The sequence below is a fragment of the Rhea pennata genome, chromosome 4, assembly GCF_028389875.1.
Source record: "Rhea pennata isolate bPtePen1 chromosome 4, bPtePen1.pri, whole genome shotgun sequence".
In the NCBI taxonomy this organism is placed as follows: Eukaryota; Metazoa; Chordata; class Aves; order Rheiformes; family Rheidae; genus Rhea; species Rhea pennata.
The window spans coordinates 58,592,986-58,616,163 of NC_084666.1; the positions used below are offsets into that span (position 1 = coordinate 58,592,986).

The 23,178-nt window shown below is 35.5% G+C and overlaps 1 protein-coding gene across 10 annotated transcripts in view; it reads right to left on the bottom strand.

Annotated features, from left to right (window-relative positions):
• BLTP1 (bridge-like lipid transfer protein family member 1) overlaps positions 1–23,178 on the bottom strand; it is a 125,362-nt gene that overhangs the window by 36,041 nt on the left and 66,143 nt on the right. For 8 of the 10 annotated variants that reach the window (XM_062574006.1, XM_062574002.1, XM_062574001.1 and 5 more), the window contains exons 38-54: positions 22,757–22,907; positions 21,462–21,614; positions 20,467–20,701; positions 18,575–18,723; positions 17,432–17,651; positions 16,444–16,602; positions 14,379–14,554; positions 13,652–13,827; positions 12,277–12,983; positions 10,971–11,216; positions 10,424–10,517; positions 8,733–8,783; positions 4,986–5,192; positions 4,600–4,838; positions 3,763–4,007; positions 2,212–2,317; positions 77–174 (exon numbers count right to left, since the gene is read on the bottom strand). In XM_062574006.1, the coding sequence (XP_062429990.1) occupies positions 77–174; positions 2,212–2,317; positions 3,763–4,007; positions 4,600–4,838; positions 4,986–5,192; positions 8,733–8,783; positions 10,424–10,517; positions 10,971–11,216; positions 12,277–12,983; positions 13,652–13,827; positions 14,379–14,554; positions 16,444–16,602; positions 17,432–17,651; positions 18,575–18,723; positions 20,467–20,701; positions 21,462–21,614; positions 22,757–22,907 (3,412 nt within the window). The remainder of the gene's footprint in view (positions 1–76; positions 175–2,211; positions 2,318–3,762; positions 4,008–4,599; positions 4,839–4,985; positions 5,193–8,732; positions 8,784–10,423; positions 10,518–10,970; positions 11,217–12,276; positions 12,984–13,651; positions 13,828–14,378; positions 14,555–16,443; positions 16,603–17,431; positions 17,652–18,574; positions 18,724–20,466; positions 20,702–21,461; positions 21,615–22,756; positions 22,908–23,178) is intronic. The other 2 variants (XM_062573999.1, XM_062574000.1) reach the window with 2 other exon arrangements.

Here is a 23,178-nt window from a genome sequence, read left to right on the forward strand (position 1 = left end):
TTAGCTTTGAGGTAAAGATCCAAATATTCAGTCATTAATGGCATCTGGAACAACTGTTTTGTCATCGTAACACTACCTTAAACTGTAGGCTCAATGAGTAAAGAAGAATTTTGGGCTTCTCTCCATCTGTTGTGCCATCATGTTCATTCCAAAGAGGTATTGGCTGTTCCCCTCCTATATATATTAAATTTACACAATCAGAGTTTTAACAAATAAAATATTTTCATACAAATAGATATAAGAAGAAAAAAGTTACACTGAATCAAGCGTCATTCCAAACAGTAGTTTGTTGAAGACTTATAAGCACACATATAGAAGGTTCAAGACAGAAGACTTATCCCTAAATTAACTAAAAATAAGTTTTAAACGTTTGACCAAGTACTGTGCAAACTGCATGACAAGAAGAATTGCAATCATATGAGTGTTTTCTAACAACAGGAGAAAATAATATTCCACAATTATGTTATTATACTGTTTGATTCCCTACCCAGGCATATTGCATCCCAATTAACATATCCTGTTATACATCAGCCTTAAGAAACAGCCCTTTCTTTGATTCTCCTCAAGGTTTCATCTATATTCAACTTTAGTCTACAGCGAGAAGCTGTTGCTGGAAAAGGCTAAGGCTTTAATTCTCTCTGTATGTGCAAACTCTTCTCGTTAAAGCTATTTGGGGGTAAGAACAGGTGGTTTAAGCATGAAATTAAAAATACATATATATATACAGTAATTTTTTAATCACTTCATTTTGCACCAGTGTGTTTGCTTTCTTTCCAAGTACTCTTAACACTCTCTTCTACTTCCGGCTGTTTTTTCTAAAGCTTGGTAACCAGAACCATGTAATGCTACTTAAATATTCTGAGGAACAAACAGAATACTCTTGTCTTCCATATATTCTCCATGTGCATGTCAGAGGCTATTTCTGTAATGACATTTCACTGTAGAGTTTGTAACATATTAAAAAAAAAAAAAAGAAATTGAGAAAAAAATTCTCCTCCCAATTATAAAAGGAAGATAGCTTTTTCAAATGAAACTAAATTTGAGATTGGATTTGTATCTCTGAGCTACACAAACCAGTGAGAAAACTATTATGAGTTTGAAAGCAGACACCTGCAGCGTTCAAGACTATTTCGAACTACTCCGTTCACTAACCCAGCTTTTAATCCATGCAACTGCACCTTACATAATTCTTACTTATCCAGTTTTCATATTTACATTGATCGCATGTTGTTCTAATGTAAAACAGAGTTAGAAAAGCCCTTGAGCATGTTTCACTAATTGGAAAGATCAAGCTACCTAAATTATTCTGTTGCAAGCCAGAAGGACAAGAGGTTCTTTTGCCTGTTCTGCATTCAGCACCCATGGCTCCTGATTGCTGGCACCTGATCACGTTCCTGCTAAATTACCACAGCACAAAAGGTAGCAGTCACACATGAAAATAAATCAAGCTGCTACTTGCAATACAATTATTACCTAGAAAAGGAAAAAACTAGCAATGGTAATGAATTTCACAGATAAAAATAAGGAAGAGATTGAATGCTAGAGACTGAGAAATGAAGTGAAAGAAATCTAATACACCTTCCTTTTAGCATTTTATGTTCCTCTACAAAAACTGTTCTAATAGAATAATGACAGCTGTCAAAGGTTTATTCTTCCCCTAAATGTTCTCTTACTATTTGACGCTGAGGTATTCTGCCTGAGACAAATATCACACTGCTTAAATTTGTTTCCTCTTTCCTGTATTTTAGAGATTCGGACTTTTTACATTTTCTCCACTATATCTTTTAAGTCTCTTGAGTGCATCTGATCCAGATCTGCAGATTCCTTTTATTTTTATACATATATATACATACACACACACACACTTGTGTATCACCTGTGTGTGAGCATACTTGTACATAAATATATGTGCACATACACATGTATTCTCCTTTCACTTAGTCACTACTTTAAGTTTGCCTTTTCCTCATGATGTTTCCAACAGTTTCCATCATGCTTGACAATGAAATATCCTACTCCTGAAAGTGCCACAGACATTCCCAGATCCTCTGCTGTCACTTCAAACTGTAACTTTGCTGCTGGCTTCTGAGCAGTACCAGATGCAAAGTGGTGGAGTTTGTGAAATAAACACCTCTCCAGAGAAATAGATACTATCATCAAACAAAGCTTAAAATAAACTTTAAGTAAAATCATTAAGTTTTTTCTGCTTACCTGAAACCTTTTGTATGACTTCATTTACTTCTTTCATGAACACCTTTTGTACAAATACCAAATGATTTAATAGGTCAGTTGTGAGATTATGTTCAAAGGAACCAACCTGTCAAAATACAAAATTTTAAAACACAACTTTAAAACAGTTACCATAGCTATGTTTCCAAAACAATACTATTTTGATTTTTTATGCATATATTTTCAAGGTGTATTATAACTGTATCATTATTGGCATAAAAAAAGCATGTGGAATACTTCTGTCTTTTCCTGCTGTAGATAGCTATCAGAAAATTGATAGATATACACTATTATATGAAAAAGTGAGAATGATTAACAATCTCAAGAGTATGGTCTCTCATCTTGCGAGTTTAGTTTAAACAATGAAATTCAGGACTTCACAGAAGTTTAGGGAAGTATGTGAACTGATACTTAATTTCAGTTCAAGCCTAACAACTTCAAAGTAAGATCAAATCCTGAAGGTCTTTCTCCAGCCAGGACAATACTCAAATGGGTTGAATAAAGAACAGCACCTAAATAAATTTCTCCCATAAGGATACAAACATCAGAAGTCTCTATTACAGATGTGCTAGAAAATTTTACTGACTAAAAGACGTGTGGCTAGTAGAAAGGCTTTTCCTCACCCAATCAAGCATCTTTTAAGCAGCATGCTTTCTCTCCTGTGTGAAAATTAGCTGTAAAAATCTGTATACAATATAACATGGAAAGAGAACACATTATCTACAAATAGAAGATTTTAGATAATTTATTAAAATTATTTGTAGCTTATTCTTGCATCTGTAATGATGAAGAAATAAACAGAAGTCCTCATATATAGTCTTTAAACATTTTAAAATTTTCTTTTCTAACAACATCTTCTAACATTTTTCTAAAAACATCTAGCACCATCTTCTTTGGTAGGCTGGGTGCTATTTATGAAGACAAAGATCAGAAAATATTGTTACTCTAACATTATATTTAACTAGTCTGACTCTCCCACAAATGCTTGAAGTGCCACAAGCCCATAAATTGGTGACAATTATGGGCATTCAAAAGCACCTTACAAACAAATGTTTTTTTCTGTGAAACACACAACCAAAGTGGGTCACCTGATCTAAGGCATCAGTTCAAAATTACACTGTATTTGAATCATTTGCATAATATACTTCTGTGTATTTGTCGATCATATACTTCTGTTCATTGATGAGAAATATGGTCATTACCAAAAAAAAGTGTTTAAACAGATCTTTCCTTTTTCTTCTTCTTTTTTTAACAAAATAACAAAAAACTTAAAAATCATCCAAATATAGTATTTTTGACTGTTCAATATGTTGGCTGCCCATCAAACTAGGGATTGACAAAAGTTCTACTTCAATTTCATGCAACTATAAATAACATATTTGGATCAACCTACAAACCCAAGAGTTCTGGAGCAGGCAGATGATTAAAATAAGCAGGCCAGGAAGATGCACATACAGGAAGATGCACATACAGAAATGTAACATGGAACTATTCAACAAGTCACCAGTGAAGACTACAATTTTCAACACCTACTTCAGCCACACAACGTAGGTAGTTCCCTTGTAGGTAATAGCCTTGTTTAGCAGGAAGCTCATCTATGCTCCATATTTGGTCTGAGTAAGTATCATGTTCTTCCATGATATATTTGCCTGACATAGTGACAGGAGGAAGGTTGAGACTTGCTGAAGGAGGAATGGTTGACATATCAGTGGCAGAGACTTTAGATGTGAAGCGCAACTTGTGACTTGGAAGCTCAAAAGTAAATCTTGTTTGGGCACCTGTAAAAGGAAGATGGGGAAAAAAGTATGGCAAAAGACTACTTTTCATTTCTTTTTAAATTTAAGGACACTTTTGGAATAAAAATCTTAAAATTATGTTAAAGTTAAGGCTTTTTTAAGTAGAGCTACAACTATCCAGCCACATGATTCTCAGTTTTGTTTCTTCAAAACAACAACAAAATATCACTGTAGTAAGATGGAGAAGAAAGTCAAACAACCTCGCTGATCTGCAACTGAAGCCATATAAAAGTATTCTTGAGAAAACTTATCTATCAGAATTTAATCAATCAAGGATTGCAAACTGATTTCAGCAGTGGGAGGAAAGCTTCCTAGGAGGAAGCTATATATGAACACATACTTTCCTCCATGTGCTCTTGTATTCTGCCTTTGGCAATCATGTATTACATCAGTGTAAATTCTCTATATGGTCCTATCTGATTGATGTCCACATTCAAAAAAAACACCACTAAGCCAACAGGAACAGATTCAAAGCTCTAGCATTAACGCAGCAGAAATCTTCAGCCCTCTTGGATTTTTTTCTAGCAAGACTAAACTAAAAGCCATTTCTTTTAAAGTTTCACAGAACCATTACCTGTCATTCCATGACTCCTCATTCTTCCCATCTTATATTCTGCCTTCAGAGAGGGCAAGAGTGCTGCTCCAATAGCTATACCATCTATCATGGCACTAAATTTAAGAACTATAGGCTTCTTTTCTAAACCTTCTGGCAGCTGTGGAAATTCATTTGTTTCAACAGGTGTTTGATTAATACTTGTTGGAGTCTTTTCAGAGGGCAAGGGAGTTGCAACATCTTCTTTTGTAGGCTGGGTGCTATTTATGAAGACAAAGATCAGAAAATATTGTTACTCTAACATTATATTTAACTAGTCTGACTCTCCCACAAATGCTTGAAGTGCCACAAGCCCATAAATTGGTGACAATTATGGGCATTCAAAAGTACCTTACAAACAAACTTACGCAGTTGATGGTTGCCTGATGAGATCAGAAATCTGCTTGGAGAGCTGATGGGAACTACGCACCATCATGCTGTGCAATGTGGCAGGATGCTGAGGAATGTTGATGCTGATAGCTCCAACTTTGATCACAGCAGCGTTGTTTGTTTTCAGCCCCCTTTGGGCACTGTACAGAGCCTGAGATTTGGCAATACTGCATTTCACTACAGTTCTAACAGAAAAAGGAAAAGGATTTATTTGCATTTCTTCTAAAACAGTTAGAATTTTAAAAATACATTTTAGCATAAAAGTTAGATGTATTTTCAAGTATGAAGATAAGTGATGTTGTTTATAATCAACATACACATTACTTCTGCTACCACTTTACACACACAAATGCACTACATGCCACAAACAACTACAGTACATTTAAGAAAACTACAAGGCATGCATTGCAAAAACACAGCTGTTAAATTTTATCTTGAGTAATGTGAGATCATTTGAGCTTATACACACCAGATTTCACATACACAGACAAGTTTTCACACACTGAAACAAGTTAAGAGCCTTCTATTTCAACTCTTCTTTTAGAAATAATCACAAATCATCCTTTTTGTACGATCACCTCATAAAATCTAATTTTGGCATCCAAAAAGGCCAATGGAAGAAAGAGTAACAAATATTTAGCAAGTGATAACTGGGTTAGTGAAAATACTTATGTTTAAGTGACATATAGTATTTCAAAATATGAACTTCAAACTTCAATGTTAAAGAGGATATGGTTCACTAAAGTTACATAAGATAAAAACGTAACTGCACAAATTAACAAGTGTTGATGTCAGAACGAAATTTTGACAAATCAAAATTCACTAAACTCCTACTAAAAAGGATACATAGAATAACACACTCATGCTTCTCATTTCAGATCAGTTACTAAGGGGCTACTCAATGGGAAAATACTATGTAGCCAGCAGAAAACGTTACAGCCTCAGACCGACAGTTTTGAAGATGCAGCACATCAGCTGAAATGTCCAGAAGCCAAACCCTATGAGACTGAAACATTCAACTGAGTTCTTCAACACAAACTTCTAGGGGACATAACTAAAATATTTTTTGTATTATGATTTAATTTGCTCTGTGGATAGTTTGGTTTCATGGTGAAAGCTACTTTATTCAATCAGATCTATCTCCATAAGTAAATGTAAATCTCTCCTTGAAGCCCTAACACAGGGTTCATTATCACCTTAAACACAGGCCAGCCCAAAGCATCCCAGGTCTGGGACTACCAGAAAGACATCATCTTTCTGCTTATAACAGGGAAGTCCAGAGCACTGCAATGCAACCACATGCCTCTCAACAATTGATTAGTTTACTGAAGCTATAGAAAACTTTCTAGTTTTCACAGCTATGCAAAAGCTACAAGAGATCTAAAGCAGTTACTGATTAAAATTTTAGGGTAGAAGGTCAAGTAGAAACGATTTCAAAATATTTTAAGACTGCACAAAAATGTGAAGAAAGAAATAAATCTTAATTCCTAAATATTTTCAGAAAAACATTAGACACGTATATATCAAGAAAAGATAGGCTTACTCTACTCTTCCTCTTTAAAATAAAAAGCAGTTATTTCTCTGTTAATGCGTTTGCATGTGCCCTACTCAAATCTGTTCCTCAAAGTGCTAGTATTTCGATTCATCTGTTAGGAAGTCAACCAAAAATACACCTTCTCCACCAATAACTGTTTTAGTAATTCAAGCATCACAAGGACAACTTCGAACTTAAGGGAAGTTGGAAGCTCTTTTCCTAACCTGTCTCAAATATACAGGCCAGTCAATCTCTCTCTCTCTCTTTTTTTTTTTTTTTAAGAAGTTAAAAGTAAATATAGTCAACAGTGGCAACAGTGGTTGAGCCTCTAATCAAATCTGAGCATATGGATCCATATCATTTTAACTGAAAAAAAAAATCTTATACCAATACTGCTATCATAGAACTGGAAGAGAAGGAAACCTACTTAGTCTGGTCTTCCCAAACACTCAGTAAGGCTAACTGTGCTTCTCTGCCAAAGGATTTCCATATTTCAAGGAATTAACGCTGTATGTCGCAGTCACTTGCCTGGTCTGCCCAATGGCTACTTCTGTGACAGAATGAAATGCAGAACAACCGCAAAAAGCTACACATTTACTCTGAATTGGCATTGTACATTGCACGCCTGCAGTTTGTTTACATAAGGTGAGATGTCCATAACAGATCTGGTCCACTGTTTTTAAAATAATTGATCAATATTTAAGTTATATATGAATAATGTATTCCTAAGTAATTCCATGTTCTTAGATAAATTCCATAAATAATCACCCTCCAGATAAACTTGTGAGCAAAGCTTTGCTCTGCTACAGAGCAGGCTACAAGGCCAACACTCAACATAACAGATATTAGGAATGTTAGAAAGACATCAGTAGAAGGCTCATAACAAAAACTGGATTTACCACAAATCAAAAATCAGGCAGCAGCAGATACCTAGGGCATAAAGAGAGCAATCCTTCCCCTGTTTCCAGCAATTGGGGATTTACCTTCTGTACCAAGGCTGTACTGTATTCAGAACTCATCAGCAGATCTACCCTACGCCAATCTGCCCAGTCCTTTAACTCATGTATATTTTTATTGACCAGATCATACGGCAGTGAATTCCACTGTTCAGTGATGCACAGCACAAGAAAGTACTTTCTTTTGCTGGCTTAAAGTTGCTAGTAGGAAAAAAGTACGGAAAAACCTGAATAACTGCTTCTTAGCCATCTTCATTACATCATCTGTAATTATACAGTCTAGTGCATTTCCTTTCGGCGTCATCATTTATAAAGACATTTTGAAGTTAACCTGTATTATTATGATACTGAATATGCACAAATGCTGTAACAACCAGCAATTGTATTAGGTCCTACTAAAAGATATGCACTAGTGGTCTGAAGTAGGATAGGAAACCCATCCGGAGAGTTGTATTTTGGAAAAACAAAACAAAGCCCCACGATTTTTGGCTACATAACTTTTCTTCTCCAAGCACTGCAGTGTCACTGCATAGCAGGGCTTCTAGGCTTCCCACCATACCATTTCCCATCTTCAACACTATGTTAATAAAGATCCTCTGGGCATAGCATCAGGAAGAAAGCAAGCAACCAGGAAAAAACATTGCATCTTTTTTCTCTATGAGGAAAGACCTACATACGCCTCTAGGAGCCTGGGGGACATGAAGGGGTTCCCCTTCATTTACAGTAAATGCACAGGTATAGTTTTAAGGAAACCACTTTAAGTCAGCATACTTAGCAATTATGCCCGTCCAGCACTGACCTAAATAACGACAAAAGAATTAGTCCTGTTCACACCGAAAACGTGGCAGCTTTTACCACTCCAAGCATAGCAGTTCCTAAGTTAAAAACCAGTCTAATCTATTTGTTGCTTAACATTTATCAACATTATTTCACCTCATTAAAATAAGCACAGAAACAGATCTAAAGAATTTCAGTCAGTGAAACTCTTCTGGCACTGCAGTAGTGACTATGTAGTGTAATACCTGTCCCAGAAGTTAGATTGTTAAATGAAAACATACAAGTTTTCCTTAACAGATATTAGGAGGCTACATAAAATCTTAGGTAGGTAATACCAGATGTTAAACTAAATTGTATTCAAGCAACCTCCAGCTACAATCACATACAGCAGGAAGGCAGCCATTAACTACACAACACAGAGTTATTGCAAGACTATTAAACGTAATAATATGACATACAGAAACTCTTGTTTGGCTGTGCTTGTAGGAGATGTAGGAAAATCCTCCAGTCTACAGATGAAGATTGAAGAGAAAGCAAGAGAAACAAAAACAAAGCAAATAAAGAATAAACATTCATGCAGAATTAGTTACGTAATTACTTGTAACCCACAATATGACAAATATTTTCAAATTTAACAAGCTAAAGAGGTTGTTTTTGTCCATTTAAGATATATCATTATTTTTACCCTTTTCTTTTGTAACATAGTCTTACATGTAAGTTCATCAAAATTACAGCATAAAACAGAAACATGAAGAACCTCAGCCAACTTGAGAAATATTATGTGGCTGTTAGATGAGAACTTTTATTTATCCTTCTGAAACTTTTATCAGAAACAATTTAGCAAGCAACCTTATTAAATCACTACATGCCTTTTTTTTTTTTTACAGTATCTTCCAGCTAAACAGGAATTAAAAAGAAATAATAAAAAAGACTCAAGTCACATTATTTAACCCCTTTTCTACAATGTCACTAATATTCTAAAACCAGATCACATACTGAGGGTTACCCAGCTAACACCAAAACCATGTGAGGGTGATCTATATTACAAAGAGTTGTAGCTTAACTATTGTTTTGCAACTCAAATGTAAAGAAAATCAGATGGAAAAACAGAAAAAAAATGCATGCCTTCTTTAAGTCTGTGAACCTGGCAAAAAAAAAAAAAAAGACAGTGTGGATGCTGAGCAAATCATTCCAGGTGTTTATGCACAAAATCTGTTCTAGAGAGGTTGTTTTGTTTTTTTTTGTTTTTTTAAGTTATATCACATCAATTGTATAAAGGGTGAATAACCATTAGAACAGTACAATAACACAAAGAACTATGCAACATAGGAGTTCAAAAAGATATCTATTAATGAAGCAATACAGATCTTAAATGGCAATAATCTGCATCATGAGTTCAAATATTCCTTTAAAATTCCTTGCATCAGTGGAATCTACAAGCTTCAAAAATCATTAGAAGCATAACAGAAAAAATATTCACATGATATAATAGTTTCTGTGTGTACATCACATGGAAGAAAACTGTTTTAGAAAGTGACTGTTTGAGGGGGCTTGGGGGAGGGGGCCTGAACAAGAGTATCTCCTATGGGATAGTCAAGTCACTTAACCATTTGTATTGGAATCCACAATCAGTTCTGAGCTTATTAATGTCTTTTAATAGAAAGACACAAGTGTATTCACATTTATATAACTGTATATCTAGACCTCGTGCAACTGAATGTCCTAGACCGAAGACTATGTTCATCATATCCCATAGTTCTCAGCTTACTCAGTAAGTTACCATATTAACTTCATTTATTGTTAAATAATTACTCTAAGCATCAAAAACAGATCCTGTGAACTATCAAGACAAACAAATATAAGTATTTTCTTACTATAATTGCCAGTTTGTCATTAAAATAAGATATGCCCAGTAGAAAAGCCTCCTGTCAATGAGCACAACGCAATTAGATCTTTCGGAGTCAAACTTGGGCCCAACCTGGCAACAGCTGCAAGGTTGCCCCTGAGCTCTTTATGGATTCTACCTAGAAAACACATTGTCACCAAGGCCTTCTCCATAGCAAGCTACATACCTTTGCTGACATCCAACGCATACCCCCTCCACGCAGAATAACTTTTATAACTTTGAATGGTTAGGCTTTATACTTACTGGATATTCGGGGTAATCCCCTCCAGCAGGACGATATTGACACCTCCTATGTGAGCAGTGGCACACGTCTCAGTCATCTTTTGATGTAGTACATCTTAAAGGAAAAAAAGTCATTCAGCAGCACTTCATTTAGTACAGTACTTCCAGGTATGCCTACTGCTTTCAAAAATGTGGTAATATCAAGACAATTCAAATGTAACAGTTTTAGTAATTACATAAAGTAACACTGAATTTAAACTGTGAACGGAGGAAAAAAGCTTTCAAAAATGCAAGAATAGCTTCATCTTCTGAAAGAACTGTGTGTCATTTTTTCTGAAAATCCTTTGCATCCTTTTAAATACCTCAGCATGCTAGTAGTATTTTTAAAAGAAATATCAAATGTTGTTATACTAGCCACACAAAGACATAATATACACACATACTTACAAATAAAATATATTATACATGTACACAGTTATGTGTAAACATAGTTATATGTTTACAAACACACAAAGCATGTAGAACTGCTATTTAATTTGAGTACACAATATGTTTTAGCTTAACTCACCTTTCATTTTTTCTTTCAGGGTGAAACTGCCATGGATTCTCTTCAGTTCTGATTCCATCGTTAGACCTCCGATATCTGCCTCAAGGTGGGTACGATTTACCATGCCTATTCCAAAGACTATTAGAGTCACATGCTGTGGCTCCGAAGTCACCAGACTGCGCTTCCTCTGCGTCTTGCTCAAGCTGCCATTATCTTGTTCATTCTCAAATACCACTCTACAAGCAGGTTCGGTTGGGCTTCGAACACCTACACAAACACAAACGAGTTATTCAAGGCTACTTTACAAAAAACTCTTTGGTATATCTGATCGCCATTATATTTGAAACCAAGGACCACAATTCGCACAAGAAGGGAAATCTTTATGTAAATCATCTGGGCCCCACTTTTTCAATTCTAACAGAAATTGTCAGCTGAACCAAATCCAAGACACAGCAGTGACAGTAATGAGTGATGTGATCTCACTGTTATTCTTAGTTAGATATATTCATATGTGCTTTATACAGATATTCTTATCTATGTGACTTCATTGTTATACAGCCCTGGCAGCTTCCAATTTTCTCATTTATTTGGCTTTAAATAGACTTTCTTAACCTTTTTAGATCATTTCAGAGTCCAAAGCTTCTTATAATTTAATTTTGGGTGAATAATTTTTCTTTTTAACCACTCAGAACATAAAGCAATATAATAAGAAAATTTACATTTCCCACAGATACCATAGCTGTGGATATTACATTTTGACTATGAAAGAGATATCTCTCTCTGTTTAGTAGAGGATCTCATTTCAGTATGACACTTTCCCAGTTTTTTCATTCTTTAGTTAAAAGAAGTCCAAAGAAAAATCTGTCTAACTTTAGTAACTCTCGCAAATTTACAGCAAACTAATAAGTTTCTCCACAAAAAGGAGGATGCTAAATCAGCTCTCAAATTTACTTTGCTGTGCTAAAAATATATCATAGAGAGCAAAGATAATCCCAGTTCTAAAGATTATAGATGAAATTTTAGCCCAAAAATTTATAAGCTTCACTGTACTTCAGTGAAACTGGTGTTTTACCATTTTCCCACTCTTACCTCAAAGTTAAGTTCCCAGAGGGAATTTCTGCTCAGTCATTCACAGTGCAGAAGTGATCTCACTCCAGATCACTTACACAGGCACTTTAACATTTTTTCAGAACTAAAGCAGACATACCGTTGTATTTTATAAAGGCAGCAAATCAAACTTTTGATTTGTATCAGTTACAAGCTTCAGAAGAATAGATTTCAGCAAAAGCATGCACTCTAAATAATTTAAATTCATGAACTAGTTTACCTGTTGGCCCAAAAGTTTCAGAAGACTTTTCTAAAATCCCAGTTGGATCAGAAATGAGTGAATAGAAGTTCAGCAGCTTATACATGTTTTGCCAACACTCAGCAGAAGGTTCACTCTGTTCTGACACAGTAATAGAGTCGGAGTCATCCATATGAATAGTCATGTGGTCAACTACATCTTTTGAACCTTTTCTGGATACTTTAGAAGTTCTTCTTTCTGACCTGCCCAAAGAATTCTTGTTTCGAGATTCTTTCTTATTGTTCTCATTGTTTGTTCGTTTGCTCTTGGCATTGTTCACTCTGTTACCTCCATTAAGACTTCCTCGAGAGCTTCGGCTGAAATCAGAAGAGCGGAAGTCTCTATGTTTGCGGGTTTTAAAAGTAGGTGTTGGAGAGGCTGACCCAGCTGTGTATCTGCTAAGCTTGATGTCTGTCTGCGTGGCTTTGATATCATCAATCATTGTACTGAACTGATGAATAAGACGAACCAGTGCCATATCTACATGCTGGCTTATGGACTGGCAAGAAATCGTAAAGTTACAGTGAAAGGTATTATAATAGCGTTTATTCAGGTCATGAAAAGAAAGGGCACTGGTAGAGTTTTGAGGTGTGCACATTGATTTCTCCATTACAACAGCACTAATACTAAAAGTTTCCAACATCAAAGCGGGTTTGAATTCAAGAGGAGGAAGATTGACAGCTCCTTGCCTAAGGAAAGAAAAGATACAAGTTACTACTATGCTTCTTTTTACAGCTAACAGGGAGTCCAACAATTTTTACACCATGGTACATCTTATTTTCTAAATCCAATCCTTTATTTCCCTTAGGATATCAACTTCTCACTGTAGTTCTACATACTGAAAATGAACTTTTATACTACCATACTACATGCTACTAACAAGGCAGTTACTCATTTTGGTTCTTTTTTCTAGGAAAACTGTGGTTTTCCTAAATGGACAAACAATTTGTCTATCATACCCTGAAGCTTTGCTGAAGACACTTGTGGCAGGGAGAAGGAGGAGAAGATTCAGCATTTACAATTAAAAAAATATTTTTTTAAACAAGTTTAATTACAAAACAGCATTTCAGAGACTCTCAAATTCCCACTGTTGTTCCCAGCCAGCTCTTCCTTCCTCAAACTCTAGCTTTGAAAAGTAGATGACGTTCAAATAGTTAAAAGCATTCCAAACCATTACATAGGAAGACAAAAAAAGTTTTAATGGAAAAAGAAAACAGACAAGATTGAAAGGAAAAAAAAGAGTGTTTATTATTATATGAAAGTACTTTAAAAAGTTCTCTTTGATATCTAATTGAAAATACAAAAGAATTTTTGTTCTTTATCCAATATAAATATTTTCAAATGTTTAACAATGTACCTTCGAGCCCGCTTGCTTTTTCTTTCCTTTGCTGTATCTGAATCAACAATATCTGCCCTAAGGCAGTCCAAAGTTCCTGAGAATGAAAGGTGCTCTCCAAAGTACATTCTGTAGCAGAGTGGCATTGCATCCTGTGACTGAATTCCCGTGTAACTTAGAAGAGGTTTGAAAACAACCTACAAAACAAAACCCATTGATTTATTTCTCACTGCCTATATTATTCCCACTTCCTGTTTTCCTGCTCATTTGTTGATCTACAGCATTTACAATATATCAGCTACATAATATAAAAAGCTTTAGAATTTTATTGACAGTGCTGTAGAACAGTAAAGAAGAAAAAATGCAGAAGCTTTACAGTCTTTTTGAGTAAAAAGACTGACTACATAGCAAGCTCATGTTTAACGCTGAGTTGTGGGAGCTAGTTTTCTACAATATGCTGTTACGCATTTTGCCCAGGAAAAAGTATTCTGGAGAACTGTTTTCGTAAATGTCCCACACATTCTACAGATTTAGAAACAACACTCTGTCAATCACCATTCATCAAGTTCACCAGAGGATGTCTGAGAGGTTTCTTGAGCCTTCTATTCTTCCACAGGACTACATAGGACAAAAGTGTGCAACAAAACAACATTTTCATCATTGTGAAGTCTGCAGTTCTTTCGTTTTTTAAAGTAATAACTAGTTTTCCCCTGCAGAGTTCCAAAACACATTTGCAAAAAATCCCTACCTGTGCATCTGCTAGCTGCACAGCAGGAAACCCTTGGTTACTCTCTTCTACACCTGCAATGTCATCCTGACTGGTGCTGTGCTGCGAATGTGTGCCATCTAGAGTGTTCTGGTCACTAGACAAAACCGTGTTGAAGTCTGAAGCAGAGGGTATTGTTGGAAGGTTGGGCGCCACACCTGAAAAATAAATACCCATGGAACACTAACACCACAGCAAATCTCAGCACTAGAAACTCTGCAAGCTGAGCTAGGTTAGTTGTGTAGAAATAGATGCCACATAAACAGAAAGTCAGAGTCCTGACCAAGTCCATAACATCACAAAAAGAAGGCTAAGAAACAGTCTGATACTGCTGAAATGGGTAATAACTACAAATAGTCCAACTCATATTTGAAAACCATCACAGCATTTCCTTCTTTCTACCCTCATTCCCAAGGCCTTTTGCCTAGTTGCATTCTGTGGGGAACTTCAACACACCTGTTTAAACTGAAATAGAAAATTATTCGTCTACACAACCAACAGAAAGATTAGCCATAGTTACACATACTTGCTTTTAGTTTTTAATGCCTAACATACTTCTGTCCATTATTAGTCCCAAGCCAAGACCAGCTAATTAGATCTCTGTTGATCATTCTCCAGCCAAATATGTTCTTTATAAAAATGAGTATGAGCAGTCAGGTCCCCACAGTTGCTCTGTTCATGAACAATCAGACTTGCACAACAAGGGCAAAGCAACAGTGAACTACTGGCACTGTAAGTCTGGAGTTTGGCTTGCCATGAGACAGAGTTATTCTGCAAATGTACGTTATGTCTGATTCTTCTGACAAGTGCTGTAAGCTCTAGTTCTGACAGTCACAATTAAGTATTCCCATGGAAAACTCATTTGGATAGATCTATTTCCAAGTTAGAATTACTGTAAGTTTAATTTCAGAAATATGAGGGTCTGAACAAACTACTACACTTTCAGTGTGGGGAAAAAAACATCTTTCTTTAAAAGCAGAATTGAAAACCACAGTTCTCTCCTACGAATTCTTGCAGAAATAACATTACAGTTGAATAGCTTACAGAAGAGCTACACTGGCTGAGCAACACATACAACACAAAAACATTTGTATAACCAGACTATTTGCTCAACACTAAAAACAAACAAAAAAATCTAAAGTTATCATCCAAGCTTACCACAATAAGGTCTGAAAGATGTATTAGAAGAAACATTCAAATTTAGCATTAATGAAAATAAAAGTTAAATTATGCATGTTTCAGGTTTATGAATCAGGACAGACTTATGAAAGAACCATAAATAAGCTGCATGAAGTTTACCAAAAAGAGTCTACCTCTGAGAAAGAAAATAAATGTCTTAAAAATTCCCTTTTCAGCAGTTTAACAATTCTAATTCCTTTGCTTTTGAATTCCTCTATTCTTTATAGGACAAGCAGCTTGAAAATATACAGTAATAAGGTCTGTCATAGCAATAAGATAGCAGCCAGAATAAGAATGTTTGCATATTATTGATATCAAGATGTTTATAGTGTAATCTTCAAAGCCTTGAAAGTTTCTAAGTTACATAAATTATTTTACTCTGTGAAACACAGCACCATCTCTGATGCCAGTATCATCTTCACTTCACATATAAGTCATTTCACAACGAAACTCCTGAAATCTTCCTCAACACACATACTAAGCAAACTTGTAGATCAACTACCCAACAACAGCTTTCAGAATCAAAATATAGGTATATGCAAATTATACAAATGAAAAAGCACTAACAAAACACAAGGAACTGTGTAACTAAGAATCATTTTTTTGGCTTGACTTTGGTAGATATACATAATTTATGGTTCAAAACCTAAGAAAAAATTGAATTTATTGGGGTGAGGTACAGTAAATAAAACAACAGCTTTGCATTCGTCACATTTGTTCATTTTCTGGTTTGCTGAGAAGTCCTACAAGCAGTGTTCACGTCTGTTGAACTTCCTAAAGCGTTTACTCAATGACACAAAGAAAAATGTGGTAACAAAGGACGAGTCAACCCAGAACCGTATGCTAAATTCAGCAGTAATCAGAATACCTGTTGGAAGACTATTGTGTCCAGATTTGGTGGCTGGGCTTTCTTGTACTACACTTCCTCTGTTACCCACAGCATTTGACATCCAGTTATAGAAACTCACAGATGATGGTTCTGACAGCAAAGGATGTTCAGATAACATGTCTGTGGCCACAGTATTTCCTAAGCAGATCAATGAGAAGCTTTAACATTCACTGTGTCAGTCATAGCAAACAGAAGGTAAATGGCATGATTTTACTGACAATATATATTTACTGTTAAAACGTTAATAGTAGTCCTCAAAGGTCTATTTTAGTGAACTATTAAGTCCAGTAGCACTCTTGCAAAGTACACGTGGTACCATAAAAATCACACTGTAACACCAACTGCTGTTGCCATACAAATGTCTTTCCATTTGTTCATCTTTAGCATAATTAGAGGAAGGGAGTCATTAAGAAACCAAATATATTTTTTTTAATAATATTTCATCCCCAGACAGCAAAGCAAAGAGATTGTGGGTGGGTGGGGGGAGCAATATCATACTTCTTTTCCCCCACACAAATCATAACAATGCACTCTGAACACTAACACAGAATGCAAGAGCTTCAATGTGGAACATTAGCTTTGGTTCTCTTATTGCACAAGGTCAAGAAAAAAAGCAACTAACAAATACAGAATGATCAATTCATTTCCTTATCCAACTAAAAAGACTCATTTGTGTAATTATATATACACATACATCCCCTGAAAAAGTAGCAATTCTATGTAAAAGGATAACATTCTGTTTAGTTGTTGTCATCTCTTTCCCAAGCCTTATGTACTTGTTGCTTCTTCAAAAGCATATGGTGCAGTGATTTCTAGGAACTGCTATTAATAACTGCAATGTTTACTCACAGGGAAAAAACACTTAAGCATAAATGATAATTCATAGTGAAACCATAGTTCCTTTTCTACTTAAACCATTAAAATAAAATTAGCTTCTCCTCCCACTTCAACTCAGGATACATCATACCTGTTCTTGTTAAAGAACTACTTTTAACTGCAGTTGTATTTCTTTGAGGAGTTCCTTCTAAAAGATTATGCAAGCTAGGAAAACTTCCAGTAAGATAGCTGAGCAGACTCTCTTTTCTTGGACTTTCTCTGACTGCTGTTCCAGAACGGCCAACATGCACTGGGGAATCTGTAGCTGTATCTCCACTAGTGTAGCTTAAGGAATGATACGGATGTATACCCTTGTAGACAAAACAAAAAACAATGAATTTATGTGTAAACTGCAAAACAGAAATAAATGCTATTTGGCCTGAATACAAGACTGGAACACCGTAATTCCAAAATTTAATTTCTAGAAATTTCAGACAAGTTGTATTTTAATTTTGACAGACCATATGTCATATAGGTATTGTATACAAAGGTGTTATAATATCGAATTCTCAAATATTAATAATTTTGTGTGCAACACAACAATAGTTGTGTAACAACAGTTTAAAAAAAGCGAAGTATGAAATGGAATTGCAGGTGTGTTGAATTCCACTAAAGCAAGTTCACAGAAGGAACAGTACGTACTACTGAACACAAACATAAACTTTGTGTGTATTTGTTCTTAGTCTAAAAAAAGGTACCAGGAAAGTAATCAGTACAAGGTATCAAGCTGCCTAACATGCAAAAGACAGCAAATAGCTTTAAAAATAACCACAGATTCTTTCTATTCAATAAAGCAGAGATAAAAATAAGATCTTGCACTTTTCTGAACAGTTTGGGGAATTAAAAAAAAATACACCAATTTAAAAACAAGTTATCAGATGGCTCTTTGTCAATCTTAGAGCTGGTATAATGAGTTAAAATTTCATTCCTCCTCCCCACCACTACAATAAAGCCAGAAAAGTTAAAGCACATCCTTAAATGATGCACATGTATTCTTTTTAAATCTGGTTCTGAAGTGAACTGGTAAGAAAATCAATAAAGCACAGATACAGAATACACGTGAACTGATCAAGTATCACTCTTCCTTTAGGTTAAGGAACATAGACTGGCACAGCAGCCCATGCATTATAGTTACTTTTTTAGACAAGTATTTATTCATCTGAGTCAAGAGAATTAGTACTAAACAGAGCAGCTACAAAACGCTTTCCCCTCATGCATGCTGCTATAAACTTACCTTTATTTTCAGAACAGAATCACTGTGGGTATGAGTCTTGGATAATTTCCTCATGATCTCAGCACCAGTTACAGGCCCAGAAGAGCCACCAGCAGGTGGAGGGCGATTTGCTGTTCCTTCTAAAAGCATTGTATGTTCACTGACTGTAGCTGAATCAAGTAAACAATTGTTCTCATTAGTATATATATGCGAAGCAAGATTATCTATTATTAGATACATTTAATTATAAACAGTCATGAACTTTCAGGTTCTGGCACACACCTACGCATATCTGGGTAGGGAACTCAAGGGATCTTAAGACAAATACAGCCTCAAACTTAGCCTACTGGCATTCGTTTAATAATACAAATTTCTTTTTTTCCTAATGTCACACAGCTGTTGCTCTGTGCTACAGATCTAAAGGGAAATTACTGTACTCTCAAGTGAGCTCAGCTGTACAGGCAAATGCTGCCTGTAGCTACCTCCAATTAATCTCCCTAAAAGCCTTCATGGAGATCAGTACCCACTACAGGACAGGCATTAATTTATTCTCACATTGAACCTAGTCAAATCCCACAGCTGAAAAAATTAGGTTGGTATGCTTTCTACAAAAATACTCTGGTTATGTCCCTTCTTTTTGTAAATGTGAGAATGAAATTCTGGTTCATGAGCACGAAGGTGCTTCTGTTACTTCCATTTCAACACAGTAGAGTCTATACTATTATTTGGGGGAGGGGGGATGCAGAAGGTACTGTTCTCCTACGAACAACTAATGCACCAGTTGTAGTAGTCTAATTCTCCATACAGAAACAAATCACTTCTTTTTTTTTTTGCCACCTCTGGCACAGATGATTGTATTTGAGATGTTTCTATTTACATGAAATCCATCTCTAAATCTACACAAGAAGGTAAAATTATCAGTCCACGTAATTCTTGGTGAATAGAAGAACAAGCACAGAAAATAAAATAATTCACTGATTCTAATAGTTTGTCTCCGTCCAACCAAAAGCAGGTATTTTAGAGGAAATGGCATGAATTTCCATACTGTACGATTACATAGAGGTTTTGCACACAAACATCTTTGTTGTTGCTATCTTTAAGCTGATGATTGCTATTTGGCTTTTAGCCAGATATACTCTTTTCTTGTTTTTTTTTTTATTATTTTTCCTCAATACTACATAACTCTCATTTGAGAAAAGAAAAACATAAGCACTGTGTTTTTGAGTGCAAAAACATTGTAAATAGATGCTACAAACACAAAATAATTGAATCAATGCAAGTCAGTAATATTCCAACAATGTACATTTATTCATGTCTTTCCTTTCTACACCTCTCATTTAAGGTGTCTACACAAAGACAAATGGGACTGCTCAATCAGTAACTTATGTCCAATTGGCAACGTGCATTTTGGCAAAGGAACTTTGTGCAGAACATGTAATTTATCACAGATGAATGCAATACAGGAAAGCTAGGATTTATGAAAATACGTCTTCATAGAGAAGGACAAACAAGAAGGTAGCTTTGAAGCTATTCAAATTCTTGGGAGAGTTCATAAAATTGCATGTTGCAGTTCTAAACCAAGATCAGAAGCAATTCAACAAAATTCTAAATGAAAGGAAGCAAATCATTAAGTTGAAGTATTTTATGCTGTAAATAACAAAACATGTGAAGCAAAAGATCAGGTCTCCTGTTTTTTGTGTTTCCCAACCTAACAAGTGACAATTGTAATTATACTATTAAAATAATACTATTATGAACAGCTTCAAAATAAAAATGATTCTAAAGAAGCAGCATTTGTTTAAATAGCTTTAATATTAGATATTCCAGCATTAAAATTAAAGAAGATAGAAATGTTCTGAGAGGAGCTACTTGCCCCTGTAAATCTCTCCAGGAACAGAAGCACACAAAAATACCTGCATCAAATTCAAACTCTGCTCCGTCAGCGCTTGTATCACTCTGCAGGCCCCCTCCACTGTCTAATCCATCCTCGGGCTCGTGGCAGGTGTTCGTCGGCAGCTTCACTGGCTGAGCCGGTCTGTGTAAGCTGACTCCTTTGAAGGCTGGAGTCACCACAATGAACTTCATCCATTGCCTTGCTAGGGCAACTAGACCTTTCTTTAAGGTTACCAAGGCAGGAAGGCCATCACTCTTATTAAACAAAAAACGAAACAAAACGAAACAAAAGTATAATACAGCAGCATTTTAAACTAAACTATTTCTGCAATTTCTTTGTCCAGATACAGGCTTGAACCCTTCCTCCCTTCACATGTTTCTGCTCAAGATGCTTATGATGGATATGTGGATACACACGGGCAACATACAATTATCCATTCAGATACCAAAAAGCCAAGACAAAAATTACTACTTAATTGAACACAGAACACAGTTTTTCTTTTAAACTAGTAAGCTTTCTACATCTGAATAATTCTAAAAGCCATGAATACCAGCTCTGAGGAAAATCTGAAATAATTTAATTAGTGTCTGCACTTCAATTGATAATTGAGATTCATTCAATATTAAGACTACTTCACTGGTATCTTTAAGGAAAATTTTAAATGTCAATAGCCTTCTTATGAGATTTCAATAGATACTTTTTCACTTTATGATTTCTCATATATTTATTAATAAAACAGCTCAGTAAAAATCATGCACATAAACAGGCCACAACACCAAAACAGCAGATCTTAAAAAACAAGCAAACAAAACCCACATAACAAAACAAAACACCACACAGCCAAGAAGAGACAAACCATATCTACTTAGCAACTTCAGGATAGATAAGTTGGGTGTTGGGAGAGGGGTTCCTTTTTGTTAGCTTTCCTTAAACAGTCACTTAATTTGAAGCATTAGAATTGGTATATTTGAAGCTAAAATGCTGTGTTATTTCTATTTTTAGAGGGTAACTCACCATAGTGGCATCCTCAATAATGGAGTAATTTGCTTGATGAAGGTAATGATGCAGTATATTACACAGCAAACAGGAAGGATTTTCTTGTAAGAAACGAGCCACTTTGGTAAGTCTGTTGTACTTGCTTCTCAGAGGAAAGTGCACACTTTTATTCTAGAACAAAATATAACATTTTTTCATACAGGAAGACACCTGCAAATAACACCCCTGCATGAAGCACAAGATTTCAGCTAAGATATTACGAACTGTTAACCTGCTGCACAACTTGAAACAACAATTTCCAACATGGACACGGTATGCTAGCACTGCAACTTTAAGAAGTGATATCTGAAAAATTATTTTTGATACTGAAATAATAACTGAAATAATAGAGAAGGTTGGATTCAAATCATGGACTCTGCAAAGTTGTTTCTAGACTAACAGGCATACATGCAAAGCTAGCTGAGATTTTCAAGTTTTCTTGTTTTCTAGTTCTAGTAAGAACAAAATAAAAGCATTTGCATAAATTTTCTAATTTGATTTAGTACTTGAAAAGGAAGGGGGCAGCACTAAAAAAAACTTCTGCAAAGGAATATTTTGAGTATAGCATAAAACTATGACTAGCACTAAGCTAGTCAGTCTTAAGACATGAGATAGGGTCTCGGCCTTCACAGTATAGGGTCTCACCTCTCAAAATCTTCCCACTAGATGGTGCTAATTAAATGAACAGCAGGAAACTGCCTACACACAAGCAGGATCCTTAGCACATCAAAGTAAAACCTGATTCATCATGCAAGACCTACCAATCCTGTTTTTCAGTTAAAAAGTTTCTATTTTGCTCTTCTCACTAAAATGTTTTACCCTCATTTTGTTTGCTCTCCCTCACCATAACAAGAGGGTCTGATGAGCTCAAAGACATACTGCATGGGCATAGAAATTGGTATTTTCTTTTCCAGAAGATACTGAATACTTCACAATTCAACACACCTACATTTTTCATACAGTATGCCAGAGGCTACAGTCACATTTCTCCTCCTTACTTCCATTTTCAGAAAATGCAATTTCCAGTTACTGTAACAGGAGATGCACTGATTTAAGAACAAGACTTCCTTCCTAGTAACAGCCAGAACTTTTTCCGGTTGAAATTAAGGTTCTCAACAAAAAGTATAGGTAGTGAATTCTTCTGAACTATTCTGGAAGCGAAGTGTCAAAAGAGGTGCTAATTTTGTCACTGAAAATATCCAGATGCCAAAATGAGTATTTATTACATATTACACTATTCTGATTTGCCTAATCACTTTATCAAGGTCTTTTACCTCTAATGCTTCTGTCATAATACAACCCATAACAGCACAGATTCGCAGAGTTCCTTCAGTGTCTAGTTTATTTAATGAGGATTTCACTTGATCAATGGGAACAAGCCAAGCACCAACTGCAGGAGTTGCAGTACTCAGGAGATTCAGCTGCCTGTTGAGAAAACCACCAAGAATTAGTTATTCACAATCAACAGCAGCAATTAGCAAGATTTTCTAATACTATTAGGAATTATTTCAAACAAGTGCAATACAACAGAACAATATTACAAAGTAACAAATACAGATTTATTGCCCACAAAATGAAAATTTGAAAAATATGCAACAGGTTTTGTTTTATGCACTCATACATACATACTTTCATCCATTCCTGCTACCACTCTTCCTTCCTCTTCCTATTTATATTCCCTGCCCATATCATAAAC